We start from the raw sequence: 16,479 nt of genomic DNA, 5'->3' as shown, positions 1-16,479 counted from the left end.
GATGATGTTGAGATCAGGGCTCTGCGGGGTCCATGCCATCACTTCCAAAACTTCTTGTTCTTCTTTATGCTGAAGATAGTTCCAAATGACTTTAGCTGTATGTTTGGGGTCGTTGTCCTGCTCCAGAATACATTTGGGCCCAGTAAACAATCATTTATATTTCTCAAAGCATTCTTTGTTTACAGCATTTTTTCTCAGCTGCCTAAAACTTTTGCATTGTATTGTATATCTGAGACGTTTTGTTAAAACAAATACAATGACTGGCCACTCTGTTAGGTACACCTGTTTAGCTGCTCCTTAACCTAGACGTAATCAGCTGAGCATGGCTGAAACTAATTGCATTTAGGCATGTAGACATGGTCAAGATGACTTACTAGGGTTGAATCAGAGTAACAGAATTGTGGTGAAAATGTTACTTTGAATGTAGAGTTGTTGTGGGCTGGTCTGAGTGTTTCAGAATCTGCTGAACTGCTGGGATTTTCCTTCACATTTACCTGTAGGGTTTTTAGAGAATGGTCCAAAAAAACAGAAAATATCTAATGAGCGCCCATTCTCTGGGTAAAAAGCTTTTTTGGTGACAGTGGAGAACGGCCAGACTGCTTCAAGCAAATAAGAAGGCAAGAGTAACTCAAACAACCACTCATTACAACCAGGGTATGCAGAAGATCGTCTCTGATTGTACAACACATCAAACCGTGAAGCACATGGGCTACAGAGGCAGAAGACCACACCAGGCACCACTCCGATCAGCTAAAATAATGAACAATAGATGATCTGAAAAAAAAAAAAAAACATTGTCTGGACTGAGTCTGGATTTCTGCTGTGGCGTTCACGTTGTTGGGTCACAATTTGGTGTAAACAACACAAAAGTGTGGGTCCCTTCCATCGTGTAGCACCAGTTTAGGCTGGTGGTGCACTGTTTAAACGCCACAGCTTGGTGTTGTTTCTGACCATCTCGATGTCTTCATGACCACACTGTACCCATCTCCTGGAGTCTACTTCCTGCAGGATAACACACCATGTCACAGAGGTCAAATCATCTCAAACTGGTTTCTTGAACATGACAATGAGTTCAGTGAAGCAGTTTGAAATGGCCTCCACAGCCAAAACATCTCAATCAAACAGAGCAACAGGAGATTCAGGATGTGCAGCCACATAAAATCTATCATGTCAATATGAATCAAACTCACTGAAGAATGTTTCCAGCACCTCATTGAACTGCAACGAAGAATTGTCTGTGGGTGTATATGTGGCTCTGTCATTGTCTGAGGTTTATAGAGAAAAAACAGTTGAGTTCAAATAAAAGTTAAATAGGATTTAAAGCATCTTCAATTTCTATTCTTGAGCTCTTACCTCTTTTCATTTTCTATTAAACTGAACTTCTTCTTTAGTGTCATTTGTTTTTTTAAATTTTCAGAGTTTGTTCATTCTGAGTAATTGCTTTCATTATATTGAAATAAGCCACTTTTCATGTTTTAGCTGCCGTAATTATGATTTCCCAACTTCTAGAAAAAATAATTTCTTTTTTATTTGTTTTGGGGTTTTTTATTCAGATATGAGGAAGATTTCTGGAACTCTTATTGCTAGAAGACCACTTTTCAGCACCAGCCAATAAATAAATAAAATAAAATAATACACCTGCTTATTGTGTGAGGCAGCTGTGGGCCCCTCATACACACCTCCGTGTTCCTGTGTCGCAGCAGGCCTTTGATCAGGTAATTGCCCCTCGGCCCCGGAGTTTGCATCCCCCATATGTCTCTATGGCGACCACCTCTTCAGCATCCATCTGCAAGCCGCCTTCACACCCCTTTTAAGATGAACTTATATGTTACGAAGCCACAAGTGAAGTAGCACCGTTTCCACTTAAGCTGCAACCTATTTGTGAAATCTCACATATGATGAATGGTGTGTGTTTATTTTTTGTCCCCTCTTTCCATGGGTTTGTCCATATATCCGGCACATGCAAAAAGCTCCCACACACACACCTCAGTGGAATGGTGAAATACATTTTTTCAGACTGCCATAAGGAAGCTTTTGTTTCACTCTGAACGCTTTGATGTAACACCCATACGTGCATGACACGACATGATCAGAATGCAGGTGCCGCTCATAAGGAACCATCTCAGGACTCAGAAGTCTGTGTGAAGATGCTGTGCGGAGGGTGACATGCTTCAAATGCAAGGGATTAGATCCTGTAAGGAAGTGAGGTGCTTTTTTGACAGATTTAAATGCACAGCTGCCCCTTTAAATTTAAGATCACTTTCCTCTTTAATGCCTGCAAGATCACATTTCAGTTTAATTCATTCCTGCTCTTGTAGAAAGAAATTCTCTAATTAGAGACACTCTTTCATCCATTTAAATATTCTCATTATATTTAGCATTAATTTATGGCCACATTTCCCAGAAATTCAGTTTCATCTAAATAATTTCCTCTGGGATTGATGTTAATACAGTATTCTGATTCTGATTTAAGATTATTTTTTTAATTTAATAAACACCAAAATGGCATGACTCTGTAATGAGTCGGCTTCCAACAGGTCAGCAGTGGATGGAGAGGTAATTTAGTCATATTCAGACAGACGGATTTAAAAAAAAATCAAATCCACATGTGGAAGCTGCACAGTCACATTCTTAACTGTTGACGCTTCTGCTGGGAAAAGTGTCTCGTTATGCACCTTGCTTGAGGGCACTGCAGTAGATATTTAATGCCATCATTTGCATGCGCATGCATGGTAGTTTATAGAAGCTGGGTGGGTTATCACCAGAGACAATGACAATCCTTCAGAAGGTGAAGGTTATGTTATTGTGACTAAATCCCTTTCTGTTTTGCTAATTGCCACATTATTGTATCCATTATTATTGCATCCATTATTAACGTATGTAATTACTTACGGTGTAGCAGAGCGACATCATAGATACATGTCATTGTCTATAATTTAATGTCCAAAAAATTGTCGTCTTAGTTTTTTGTTTTTTTTATTCTACTGGTTTTTTTTTTAAATTCAATTAACAGACTCCACAAAATGCTTCATATTCTTCTTCTTTCTTATTTTTTATACAGTAACATATTACAACAACCATCGCCTCAGTGTTGTAATGTAAACCATCGGATTAAAATAACCCTAAAATTTCGACTGGCACCTGAGGAAAGCATCAAATTTCTAAATTTTTTTAATTTTAAATATTCACAGCTTAGCTACTGGAAACGTGGATTCACAGTTTCAATTTAATAAATACTTCCTGGCGCAGAATTTAAAAGTGTTAAAATAATGACTTCAGGGGGGGAAAGTATTAAAAAGTTGTTTTTTTTATTGGACATCAAAGAACAGGATGAGCAACACGGAGCTTGAATCAAACGATCACAGCTTTATCTATGCATAGGCTATAGACATCTCTGGAGATATTTAACGATGGTGATGAGCGGCAATAATCATTGTGAGCCCTCAGTTCTTGTTTGAGAACAATCTGTTCGCAGGCTGTTGGTCTCTTTTTCACCTGGATGTCTCCAGATCAGCCCTCGGTGATCCGGTGAGTCTTGAACCATCACGGTCTGCAAAAGTGACACTTGATGATTTTCTTGAAAGCGCTCTGAAAATCTTTGTTGAAGTACGCGTAAATGATGGGGTTCAGTAAAGAGTTGGAGTAGCCCAGCCAGTTAATGACATCCTCTAGCCAGCGGGGCATGTAGCACGACTCCTGGCAGAAAGGCATGACCAGGGCGACGATGAAGAAAGGCAGCCAGCAGAGGATGAAGGTGCCCATGATGATGCCCAAAGTCTTCACCGTTTTGCGCTCCCGTGCCAGCGCGATCTTCCTCTTCGCCTCCGTCGCTTTCTCGTGCCTGCTCTCGAAGAGCGGCACGGAGCTCGGGGTGTTGGGCAGCGGCAGGTTGCCTTTGGAGTTGCTGTGAACTTCGATGATCTCCAGAGACTCGCCGTCTTCGGCGTGTCTCACCGCGCCGTTGACACTCGGCAGCGGCCGGGGCTCCACGCTCCTTTTCCAGCTCTTGCCCTGTGCATCTCCTTGGATCTTTTTATGAAAGAGCGCGGGAGAGAGCGCCAGGCAGGAGTCGGACACTTTCTTCTTCTCCGTTTTACGCACCGTCCTCCTGATGCGGAACCGGGCAGCTTTGAATATCCGCCCGTATAAAACCAGCATCAGAGTTAGCGGGATGTAAAAAGCCCCGAAAGTGGAGTATATTGTGTACCAGGGGTCTTGCCTTATCTTACACTGCTTGGGGTTCGCCCTGTCCTCTGCCATGCTGCTGGGCTGGGAGCGCATGATCAGCATAGGCGGCACGGAGATGGAGAACCCCACTAGCCAAGTGACGCTGATGAGGACCGCGGCTCTCCTCGGGGTCCTCTTCTTCATATAGTCTATGGGCTCGGTTATGGCCCAGTATCTGTCCAGAGCGATGGCGCACAGGTGCAGGATGGACGACGTGCAGCATAGCACATCCAGAGAGATGAAGATTTCGCACGGAATCTGCCCGAGAGTCCACCGATTCAAAACCTGGTAGAGCGCCGCCATGGGCAGCACCAGCACCGACACCATCAGGTCCGTGACGGCAAGAGAGCCGATCAGATAGTTGGCGACATTCTGGAGAGAGCGCTCCAGCGCGATTGCTGCAACCACGCACGCGTTCCCAAATATTGCGCACAGGATGAGCGCGCCGAGCAGGAAGGATGTGACCACTTGGTAGCTGAGTTTCACCTCCTCGTCTTCTGGTTTTGGGGCTTTGTTTGAAGAGTTGTCGAGTTGAAGCCAGGCGGTCGTGTTGTTTGTGCCCTCCATCGTTGGGCCACTTCGATGAGACTGGAGAGGTTCTACTCTGCAGAGCGCATGGCACGGGAACACCGTGAAGAGCGCATAGCGGTCAGCTGGTCTGCCGAGAAGTGCAGAGAGGCTGTAAACTGCGAGTGTTGGCTGCTGACGGAGAATGATGCTGCGGTTTTATACCGGTGATGGAAAATGCGTCATTTCTGTGTGAGGCTGTAACAGAGGCATGGTTATGTCTGTTTAGTCCACAGCGCAGGCAGTGAAGATGTAGGAGCTGTGAAAAAAACACAGTAGTTTCCTTTTACTCCGTGGTCTCCAGACTGCAAGTGGATTAAGATTTATTTATTTATTTATTTATTTGTGTAAACTTTATTTAAAAAGTGGATTTGCTCATTTTTGAATGGCCTAAAATTAAAATAATTTTTTAATTTAAAACAATTTCAGTTATTGTTTCAACTCAATATGAGTTTATATGAAATGTGTTTTTCTTCCCGTGGATTTCATTTGTGGCAGTCGTCTGCTTTCAGCACCACGATCAGCGCAGTGCAGTCAATCTGAGATGTCACACTGCCACCCAGCGTTGAGTCACAACACATAAACAATTATTACATTTTTGTTATCTTAAGCTTCAAACGCCTTCAAGTAAAAAGTAAAATAAAATAAAATAATTAAAAAGTTTGGCCATTGTGCCAGATTGTTGTATTATTATGACACTGTATTATTTTCATTCAGTTGTTCAATGTTAAAAACCAAAAAACGTCAAGAACAACATAAAAAGTACTGCTTTGCTGCACCTCCGAGTAAACGAGCTTTAATGAGAGCCTAAAATCTTTGAGTAATTCCATATTGTTTCCTCTATTTGATTTGGAAAAAAATATGCCATCAATTTAAATAAATATTTAAAAGTCATGAAAGTTTAGCTGGATCTTTGACAGACATAAACATTGGACAACCAAACAACTTTAACAGGGGGGCATTTTCCCTACATCACTTTTCTGTTCCATTAAAGGCAAAATTAACTTTTATCTTAAGTATCTTTTATGTGTGCTGTTGCACTTACACACTTTGTCCACAAATCAGAGGTTATAAACTCAGATGCACAACCGCAAAATTACATGCAAAACTGGAGTGCAGGATGAGTTCCTGTATAATTAATAAACTCATACATTGTGTCATCTGTGTCACAGGTTACACAATGTCAAGTATAAACAAGGATAAACATCCTGCTTTAAATCATAAATGGCCTGCATTAGTATACAACCATTTGCACTCACTGGCCATTTTATTAGGAATACACATGGCAGGAACTTGATGCTTTTACCTATGCAGACATGGTCAAGGTGACCACCTGAAGGTCAAACTGAGCATCAGAATGGGCAATAAATGCAATTTAAGTAACTGTGATATGTGGAAAGGGTGTTTCTTGATCTGGTTGGTTTTGAGTATTGTAGGTTTATGATTCTTTTGGGGTTTGAATATTGATTTATGGTAAAGCTTTCTATCATTTTTTCTTTTGAGTTTGTTATTATTGCTTCTTGCTTTTTAATTTCTTTTTTATGCTTCTAGTTCTTTGTTTGTCGCTTGATGATGTTAGGTCTCTTTATGTCCATTCTGTCCAAGCCTCATCTTTGTGTTTTGTCCTTATTTTTTTCTCAGGTGAAGTCAGCTTTTTCTTCATGTTTACCTTTCTGTCCTTGTGTCAGGTTTTGTGGTTTGAGTCCGTGTCTCAGTGTTAGCTTCTGTTAAATTTTGATAATCTCTTGTGTTTTGTATTAAGTTCTTCTTCCCTTGTCTATTCTTCTGTGATTAGCATCAGCTGTGCACCGACCTGTTTCCTCTTCCTTCATTACCTGGTGTGTAGTGTGTGAATCTGTCCTTTCTTATGTTCTCCCTCTATGTTGTATCCCTCTGTTCCCTGTATTTTTAAGTTTTCCATGTGTTTTGCACCAGCCTTGCTCCATATATGCTTTGTTCTTAAGCTGAGTTTAAGTTACTCTCCCAAGTTAGTCTCCCAAGTCCTGTGTTTCGGTCTTTACCTGTCACATAGCATTTCATTACAGTTAGCGCCAGATGAGTATTTCAGAAACTGGTGATCTACTGGAATTTTCCTGCAAAACCATGTCTAAGGTTTATAGGGTATGGTTCAAAAGAAAAAAATGCTTTGTTGATGCCAGAAATCGGAGAAGAATGGCCAGACTGCTTCGAGCTGATAAGACAGTAACTCATGTAACCACTGTATGCAGAAGAGAATTTCTGAATCCAATCAAAGCTTGAAGCGGATGGTCTACATCAGCAGAACACCGGCCAGCTAAGGACAGGAAAGTGAGGTTTCAAAACTGGAAAATGCAAGACTGGAAAAACATCACCTGCTCTGTTAAGTCTTCTGCTGAGACATTCACAGGGTAGGTCAGAATTTTGCATCAACAACATGAAAGCATGGATCCATGCTGCCTTCTATTAAAGCTCTGGGCTGGTGGTGACTTATTTTCTTAGCATACTTTGAGCACTTCTAAAGGACAAAGAGGGTAGCATATTGTGGAAAGGAGAGAAATTTTCTCAATGTGCACAAGTGGATTAATGAAGTCACCACACACGAGAACACCTGGAGTCACAGACAAGAGCAGAAATTCACCGCACTGCAGTTTTTTTTTTTAAGTCAAAAAAGGAAACTAGTATTTCTCAAAATCTGACTTTTATAGTTTGTATCCTCAGTCACACTCTTTCCCTCCATTGCTGCTGCAGGACTAAGCTTGATCTTTGTGTGCGCTGCAGCGTGAGCGTTTAAGTCTGTCATTACAAAACTAAGAATCTCTATGTTTTACTCATAGATGTAAAAACATATCAGTAGATTTCATCTGAGGGGACACAATGACCTTACTGGACTCCCAAGGCCAACCCATAAAAGTAACATAACACTGTGTTTAGCTGTTAAACAAAATCAGTTTTATTTTGCGATTTACAAATGAAATTGTTAAAGAATAAATTAACATCCCGCAAGTCTGGTGACTGCTTATTCCTCAGGCTCAGAGTTAAATATAGTTTGGTATTTTCGAATTATTGGTTGTTGTTATTTTAATTGATCTATTTAAAATTTAGTTCAGTTCCATTTTAGTTTTTGTTTGACAATGTTGGGTTTTTAGTTTAGTATTTGTTAGTTTCTGTCTTTCCAATTATTGCTGTGTGCAATGACGTGTCATAGTTAAGATTAGTACAGGTATTATTAGAATAACACAATTTTTGAACGTGTATCATAGTATTATAAACATCCAGAGTCTCAGTAAACTTGTCTTTCAGTGACTCATCAGGCAACTTGTAATGTTTTTTAACCAAACTAAAAATTACTTAAAGATCTGTCCTCTATATTTTCATTTTATTTTAGTTTACAAGTTCTCTCTTTTTTTTTTTCTTTATTCAAGTCCAGATTTTATTTGTGTTTAACGAAAATTGTACTGATCTGTACAATGTAGCTTGCCGTCACCAGTGTGTGTGTGTGTGAATGGGTGAATGACTGAATGTAGTGTAAAGCGCTTTGGGGTCCTTAGGGACTAAGTAAAGCGCTATACAAATTCAACTCCATTTACCATGAAGTTGAAGCGACAGCAGCGGCCTTTACGGTCCTTTTTGGCCCATTAGACGTCCCGTTGAACACTTTTCATGACGTCACCGAGCTATTTAAACTCAAGAGAAATATTTTGTTTTCTTAGCGTAGCCGTGTTTACCTAGCAAATACGTGTGTCTTAAAGGTAAGCTTATTTTATAACAGTTGTCGAAATGTTCTTCGTTGTATTTGGACCGAAGCCGCTGTCGTTTAATAGGGCTCAGTAGCTAACTAGCGACACATTTAATTGTTTTACTTGAATTATGTTTTTCTTATTTCATCGAAACCGTTAACTTTAAACTATGCACGTTAAGCGAAAAGAGGGGAAAAACCCGTAATTTTGCCCTCGTAGTTTAAACATCGATAGTGAGAAGTTTGGTTGTCTCAGGCTGATGTGTGTGTTGTGCACGCCAGCGTAGAGTGTCCTTTATTCTTTTAGTGACTATTTAAAGATTGTTTGGAGCCGCAAAACACCTGTGAGCGTTAAAAAAAATAACGTTAAATAAGAAATACTTACTACCACTAAAGTTTGGAAATTGCTGTGGTACAGCAGCCAAAACATGAAAAGGCCACATGGCTCAACATAGCAAACATTATAACAGAACTACATAAAATAAAAAAATACAATAAAGCTAATTTATACAAGAGCTTAAAAAACCCTCTAAAGACACATTAAGGAGTTAAATCTAGAATAAGTAGCACGTATAGTGCTATGAGGCGGTAACGATACTCTCTGTAGTGTTCATCTCCAGTAGGTGGTGTAGAGGGTTATCGGATCAATAGCTCACCTTTTGATCACCTCTTTGTCAGCTGATGAAAGAATCCATGTAATCTGTTGAGAATAGATTCCTTAATGTACATCAAAGTTAAAGAGAATATAGTTGTGATTGCTTGCAACATTATAATATTGTGGTAATGGGTGTAAGGATACAAAATAGAAAATAGGCCTGGGATGGGAACAAAGAACTGAGGTGCAGGGCAGAAGGACAATCAACCCCCGACCCCCAGGGCATGAAGCAAGAGTTACTGAGGCTGAGCAGACAAAGGGCAAACAGACACTACCTTAAAAGGAGGTGGGGGTCAGGGTGTCAGCACCCTTGGCCACTGTACTAGTGTATTTCCATTGTGGGGGTGTTTACTGTAGGGGGGAGGAGACCAGAGGTTATAACTGTAACTGTTGTGTGGAGTTCTTTAGATCAGCCTTTAGCATAGGACTGCATAGGAATGCAGTGTGCTGATCTCCAGATGCATCTGTAAGAATAATGGGTAATAAAAGGATTGTGCAAAACATGGAAACATCTCAGTGTGATCTCTACCAGGACCAAAAGAATCGCAGAGACCGATGTTGTCTCACCAAATCCATGTGACAATAAAAGTGTTTTGATTTTTGAAACATCTCATGTCCAGGATTCATCACATTGCTTCTCAGTGCTCAGATTAACGTCCCTGTCAATCCAAAAAGTCCTGAAGGTGAGTGAAGTCGCACTTTAGTTAACTGTAAAACCCTTGTTCATCCATACTATTGTCCAAATGCTTAACAATCCTTCTGATGACTGCTGTAACACCTCCAGCACCTTCCAGGATTACAGGCCTAGCTTTAAGTGAGTTTAACTTTGCACCTTAAATACTAAACAGTAATATCCACGTATTTGCTGCAAACTATAAATGTATTTTTTTTTTATCATCAAAATGAAACAGCTGTGGACCACATGGAGCCTATATCTACTTGCACGTGTAGGCTACTTCCAAAGGTAGTAGCTTTAAAATGATTTGAGCCACTTCAGATCCTATCTGGATCCACGTCAGCAAGCGATTGAACTAATTGATTTCCAGCCTCCAACCTCTGACTCAGAAATCAATCTCTGTACATGTGGTTTTCCTAATGCCTCTGGAGGAGAGATGGGAGGAGGACTCTTCAAACAACCAATTGTTTGTATTCACAGCTGATTATTTCAGCTGACAGTTTGAATGTCCAAATATTTTTGTCATTAGTTTTGTTTTGATTTGTTTTTTTTGTCCTTTATTTGAGAGTCAGGACCAGTGCAGGTGAGTTCATCATTATGCATTGACAGCCTTTGTCACCATGTACAGATGAAGGACCCACTGCAGGAAAATATGCAGAGATCCATGCTGCGCTGCAGGAAGTGTCGGAAAAGCATCATAGACTCAACATGTTTGTTAACGGTAACAGTTTATTTTAAAATCCTAAATGTGTTTTCTTTCATTAACTTCATAGTTTACTTTAGGAGACGTTTTATGGTATTTGATTGGGAAATTAATGTGTGACAGAAGCTAAAACAAAACTCACAAAAAAGCAAATTTGGCCCACTCTTTTAATGCTGCTTCAGTTCATTGAGGTTTATGGACGAGACCTCAAACTAATAGAGCTCTAGTCCACAGATGTACAGAGGAGTTCATGGTCGACCCAATAACCAAAGGTGCTTAGGTCCCATGGCTGCAAAACAAGCCCAAATCATCACCACCTCCACCACTGGACTGTAGAAACTCGTGTGAAAACATCCTTTCTCACATGGCACTAACTGGCTATCAGTACCTGATAAGCTGTTTTTTCATGTAAACCGTCTCGGCTGTCTGTGTGTTTTTTGCTTTGGAGCAGATTCCGTACACAGATGAAGCCTCTGCTGATGTTTGCAGTATTTGGCACCTCGATGTTGACACATTGCCAGAGTGGATTTTGACCTCAGTTCACCAAGTGAGTGTGACCCGTGTGAACAAAGATAATATGTCAACATTTTCTTTTTAAAGCTGTGTTGACTGTTATTGTTGGAAGAGGAGCAAGAAACTGAAAAAAGTTAATCATTAAGCTTTGTTCCTTTGGTGTTCCCAGACCCAGTGGACTGCTGGAAAACTGAACTGCCAGAATTGTAGAGCTCGTCTGGGAGGCTTCAACTTCATTAATCACAGTCAGTGTCCCTGTGGCACTGACGCCTCCATTCACTTCAGCAAAAGCCGCCTGGATTACGACTACAAGCACTCCATCCTGATCGGCCAGCCTTTAAAGTCGAGGCTCAACAGGGGACAGATGGACGTTTCTCAGAATCACGAGGAGAGGGCTGAGTTTAGCACCACTACACTGGATAGATTTCAGGGTTTTAACTGTGCTGCTACAATGCCTCATGAGAGTCCTATGGAGGCCCCAAATCCACAAACTGATGGACGAACTCCTGTAGAAAGAGAAAATGCTCCCTGGAAGAGTGTACCAGCTTCCTGTGGTCGTGATTTTTACCCTGATGTTGTCTCACATCCTGCAAGCGAGCAGCTTCACACAGATGGTGAAGCCTCTTCATCTGTTTCTGAGGGTACGCAGCCGCCTCTGGATCAGCATCTCTTGCTAACAGAGGAGGGTGTTGAGTCTTCTGTAGAGACTGCAGCTCTCTGCGACGAGGTCTCTGATCCTGCTGTGTTTCTCAGAAGGAGATGGATCTCTGACAGTGTCTCTGAGCATGAAGAAGAACCAGTGGTATATTCATTTTTATTTATTTATTTTCTCTCTGTTTGGATTTATTGTAAACGGTCTTTAACCTGCCAGACCACGTGATTACGTGTGAGTACAGAGTAGTAGAAGTAATGGTCAAGTGAATTCTCGACTCTTTTACTGACTTTCATCCCAAAACCACACTGAGTATTTCCAGTGTTCAGAATGCATCTGAATTTGGGAGGGGGTGCTGAAACCTTGGCAAGGTTATTTCCCATTTTCAGTCTAACTTAGCAGCCAAGAGAGTTTTAAGGCACGGTTAACCTCATTCTCATATAGCAATGTATGCTGTAGCCTACCATAGCTGGTGGGCAGATAACTTCCAAAGTGAGCAGCAAAGTGGTCCAATGGGATTGTCACCTACAGCAAGAAGGTCCTGGGTTCAAATCCAATGACTAGGACCTCTGTGCATGTTTTCCCCATGTCTGCGTGCTCTGGCTTCCTCCCACACTCCATAGACCAGCATGTTGGGTTAAACTGTGATTCTAACTTGGCTGTAAGTGTGAATGTGGGTGCAGCTGGTTGTTTTTCTCTCCAATTTAACTCTGTGACAGATTGATGACCCTGTGTTCCCAACCTCTTGCCCCCTGATAGACAGCCCAAACTTGTGGTTAAACTGTCTGCTTGCATACCAGTGGAAAAAAAAAAAAAAAATTGACTAGCTGATAGATTGTTTTTTGAGCTGCTAAATAAGTGACATGTGTGTTATTGTCTCAGCCTCAAACCTCTGTGGGCTCCCCACCCTCAAACAGCCTTAGCAAAAAAGAGAAGAACCATATGAAGAGTGTGAGACGGAAACAAAGGAGGAGAGAGAGATGGCTGCAACACCAGAAGGAGAAAGCACTGGTGAGAGAGCAAAGTTCACACTGAGTTAGTGTCAGTATGAAGGATGCAATCAAGTGGCAGCTGCTGTGGCTGAAAAAGGAAGCCAACATAGAAGTGCTGAAAACTGCAGCTTCTCCAATGATTCCTTCATTCTAGCTCAAAAAGCAGGGCAGTCACCGTTATCATGGTAAAATACCCCAAAACATTACAGCATAAAAAATCTGTTTGGCACAGAATGGGGGCTTTGGCCTCTGTGGATAGTTTTCCCTTCATAACAACTCTATTTTAAGACTGAAACTTGAGGCTGTGGCTGCTTTATTTGATGGGGCTGATAGCTCTGCTGGACTTCACCTAAGTGTTTGTATGTTGGTGACTTTTAGATGCATTTTAATAAAATGATCTGATTTGGCTTGCTGTGTATAGATGGAAGACCAAATGCATGAAGGCCGTGCTTCAGTTTTGGTTAGCGAAAATCCAGTGTTTTAGTAGTCTGCTGTTTGGCACTAATCAGCTGAAGTGCTTTTCCCTGTGGTGTGCAAAAGTCTGTGAACTGAAGTGACATGGTAAAGAAGAGTGTGCCAGAATTCCTCCACAATGATGTGAGAGACTGAGTCATACAGAAAATCATTACTTAAAGTTGCTGTTGAAGGTGGTTCTAGATGCTGTTGAATCATGGAGTGTAGTTTTTCATATGACTGCCTGGAGTCCTGTGAAAACCTTCAGACATAACTGTATCCGTAAGTGTAGAAAAACACTATATAAGAACCAGTGCAGTTACCATATGCATGTAATAATGAGCAGGACTTAAATTATTTTAGATACAAGATTCAAAATGTGATCTGGGCAGTTTCTCCTCCAAAGTATGCTTGTAGAAGCGTTTTTTCCCTCCACCGTTTGGGACCAAAAAATAAAAACTCGGATGTTTATGTCCAGGCTGAACGTGTGAGAGTTTTGCTGCTGGATGATGATGATGATGATGAGGAGGAGGAGGAGGCGGAGGAGGAGCACCAGGAGAACAGGGAGAACCTCACCTGTCCCGTCTGTCTGGATGTCTACTTCAGTCCTCACAGAAGTCAGGCCTGTGGTCATGTCTTCTGTGAGCCATGTCTTCGCGCACACGCCATGAACAGTGGAAATGACAAGACCACCTGCCCTCTCTGCCGGGATGTCATCTTATACACCAACCTACAAACTGGTACGTTTGTTAACTCGCTCCTTGTGTTCAGAATAGCAAACATTTTCTGGTGAGGATATGCTCTTTAGTTTGTCCCCTGTTCCGTCTTCTTCAGAGCTCGATCAAAGGGCAAAAACCCTTTTCCCAAAACTTTACAAGGCTCGCAAGTGTGAATTTGAGGCTTCGCCGTGTGCATCATGGCCTCTGCCTGAAGGTGAGAAGCTTTGCTGTTTAGTTTAGGGCATAAAACCATAATTATGTTTGTTTTGAGATCATGATTATTTACCACTATTATGGTCACTTTTTTTCCTTGAGCTTTAATTAAAATTCAAATGAAATATACTCAAAATGTTAATAAATAAATGAACTAAACCTTTCACAGCAGCCTGGCAACGAGTGAATCTGGACTTTCATGGAGAAACAAGAGTAAAAGAAAAGTTTGCTGAAGGGCAAAAGGAGTAAATTATTGAACAGAATGCAGTTCAGTTCACTCATTTTGTTTTAATACTTGTTATAAATCCAAATTAATTACTCGGATAACCTCTATTATTTTTACATGTTCAGACATGTCATGTCTAATGTGAGTATCTAGCACTGGAACAGTAATAGAACCTAAAATAAGGAAAAAAAACCTGAGTCCCATTTTTTTTTTTAAAAAAAAGAAAAAAAAGTCTGGTTTTCTAACTTGAATTCTTTATGTAGAGCTCCTTATGTTATTACAGATCAAAAGTAAAGGAAAGAAACTGATGAGAGATTGAAGGATCTGATGGTTGTGAATAGACTCAGGCAGAATTACCAGATGAAGGTATCTGGCTGAGGAAATGATGTGTAGTGCGCTTATCTGCCGAATGAATTGAATATTTTCATATGTTTGTCTGTTTCATCTAAAAGCTAATCATTGTTTTATAGGTTTAATATTCTTCCACTTTTTAAAATTCTGCTCTTATCAAAGGTTTATTTGTATTTGGAGAATTTTTTTTTTTTTTCCGTTAAACATGTATCACTTTGTAAAATATAAAACTTGTATTTCTGTTGTTTAAAAGAATAACATTTTGAACCTCGGCACAAATAATGACATTACACACAAATTTTGATTGGTCATTAAATGTGGAACATTTCATCTCTTTCTCATTAGGTATCAGAGACGAGGATTTTCCCGTGCTTCATTTTTACGGAGTGCAATTGGGCCACATTTTGTTAAAGATATTTTTTGTCATCAGCTGCATCCTGTGCTGTTTCCTGGTTCTAGTGTTCCTCTGTTTTATCCTATTCCTCTACTGTTTTAGACCTTATGGTCTAATTGCATCATTTCCTCTAGATTAGGCCTACTGAATCGCATGTCGGATGTTAATAGAGTCCGGGAATACCTCCGAAACAACAGAGGGCATGTGAGACATTTGCAGAAATTGTTGAGAAAAGTTTATAGTATTGAGTGTGATTAGGGTTTAATAACTACCTAATTACTTGAAAAATCTTCAGTCTGATGATTTTTGTCCTGCTAACATAACAAAGCACAGAACTGCAAAACTGAGCTTCTTGTGTCATGTTCACTAAGGTCACTTGACAGCAATTTGAATTTTGAATGCCATATTTCTTAAATTCAAAGGTGCCAAGCATCACCTGAAGACGACAGTATCAGTGTTTTTATTTTTTTCAACCATCTGCTGAAAACTGTTTCATAGGTCTTTAATTTCTGTCTGTCATGTTTCACAACGTATGGATGTGAAAAAAATTGAATGTAAGTACATATCCTTGACTTATGTACACTTCATCTAAACTGTGAAGCACTTTGTGTTTTCAAAAGTGCCATCCAAAGATCTTGCTGCTGTTCTATTTTCTGTATTAAATGTACAGAGACACGCTGCTTCTGTGAAATGTAATCCATACCAGGAGTCTCAATAAAGGTTAGCTGGCTGATTTTTGGTTGAAAATGTGTTTTTATTTATGGTCTTTAACTCATTGGAAAATGCTAAACTATAATAACTCTGCTCGGTACACCTGTTTTGGGCACTTTCTCTCATTCTTCTCAGAACCTCTCAAGCTCTGTCAAGTTTGACGGGGAGCGCTGGTGCACAGCCGTTTTCAGATTTTTACAGAGATGTTCAGTCGAGTTAGTCTGGGCCCTGACTGGGCCACTTAAGGGCGCTCACAGAGTGGGCCCAAAGCCCCTCCTTTGTCTCTCTTTACCCAGCTAAATCAGCAAACACCTGGTCATGGGCAGGTTTTAAATTGTGGTTTAAAAATGGCTGAAGCACCATGTAATTAAATGATTAAAATTCTCTGCTGTCGCAATGTTGTTCTTTAGTAAAACCACGATATAAAGCACAAAATGTGCATTGCATAGTTGCATGCAATAATGTGGTGATGGAGAAAATCTATACATGTTCTTATACTTGATTCTAATCTACATCAGTATCTGCTGACAAAGTAAAGCCCTAAATCACCACATTAATGCTTTTCTGTCCCAGTATAGTTTGCGTTTTACTGTTACGTTTGTTTTATTCATTACACATTTTTATCATCCTCTAACTGTGAGTCTGATTGGCGCAGGCAGTACTCGGAGAGCATTTTGGTCAGAAGTCACATGACCTTGATATTTGAGCATAC

General features: G+C 40.5%; 2 protein-coding genes across 7 annotated transcripts; one reads left to right on the top strand and one right to left on the bottom strand.

Annotated features, from left to right (window-relative positions):
- Positions 1-3,310: 3,310 nt before the first annotated feature.
- LOC120747499 (5-hydroxytryptamine receptor 1A-beta) lies at positions 3,311-5,190 on the bottom strand. Its single transcript, XM_040053411.1, has one exon. It carries the CDS (start codon positions 4,792-4,794, stop codon positions 3,544-3,546), a length of 1,251 nt encoding a protein of 416 aa, XP_039909345.1. The 5' UTR covers positions 4,795-5,190; the 3' UTR covers positions 3,311-3,543.
- Positions 5,191-8,288: 3,098 nt separating this feature from the next.
- On the top strand, positions 8,289-15,789 carry LOC120714611 (E3 ubiquitin-protein ligase RNF180-like). 6 transcript variants are annotated; one of them, XM_040000932.1, is made up of 10 exons: positions 8,300-8,522; positions 9,785-9,847; positions 9,949-9,978; positions 10,469-10,561; positions 10,995-11,090; positions 11,226-11,858; positions 12,591-12,719; positions 13,632-13,893; positions 13,988-14,086; positions 15,008-15,789. In XM_040000932.1, exons 4-10 carry the CDS (start codon positions 10,469-10,471, stop codon positions 15,193-15,195), a joined length of 1,500 nt encoding a protein of 499 aa, XP_039856866.1. In that variant the 5' UTR covers positions 8,300-8,522; positions 9,785-9,847; positions 9,949-9,978; the 3' UTR covers positions 15,196-15,789. The 6 variants fall into 6 exon arrangements, with proteins under 6 accessions (XP_039856868.1, XP_039856866.1, XP_039856864.1 ...); XM_040000930.1 differs by having other exon boundaries at positions 10,076-10,561; XM_040000931.1 differs by lacking the exon at positions 9,949-9,978.
- Positions 15,790-16,479: the final 690 nt, after the last annotated feature.

This window comes from Simochromis diagramma, unplaced genomic scaffold, assembly GCF_900408965.1.
Source record: "Simochromis diagramma unplaced genomic scaffold, fSimDia1.1 OVJJ01000596.1, whole genome shotgun sequence".
NCBI lineage: Eukaryota > Metazoa > Chordata > Actinopteri > Cichliformes > Cichlidae > Simochromis > Simochromis diagramma.
This window is presented reverse-complemented; position numbering and strand designations above follow the sequence as displayed.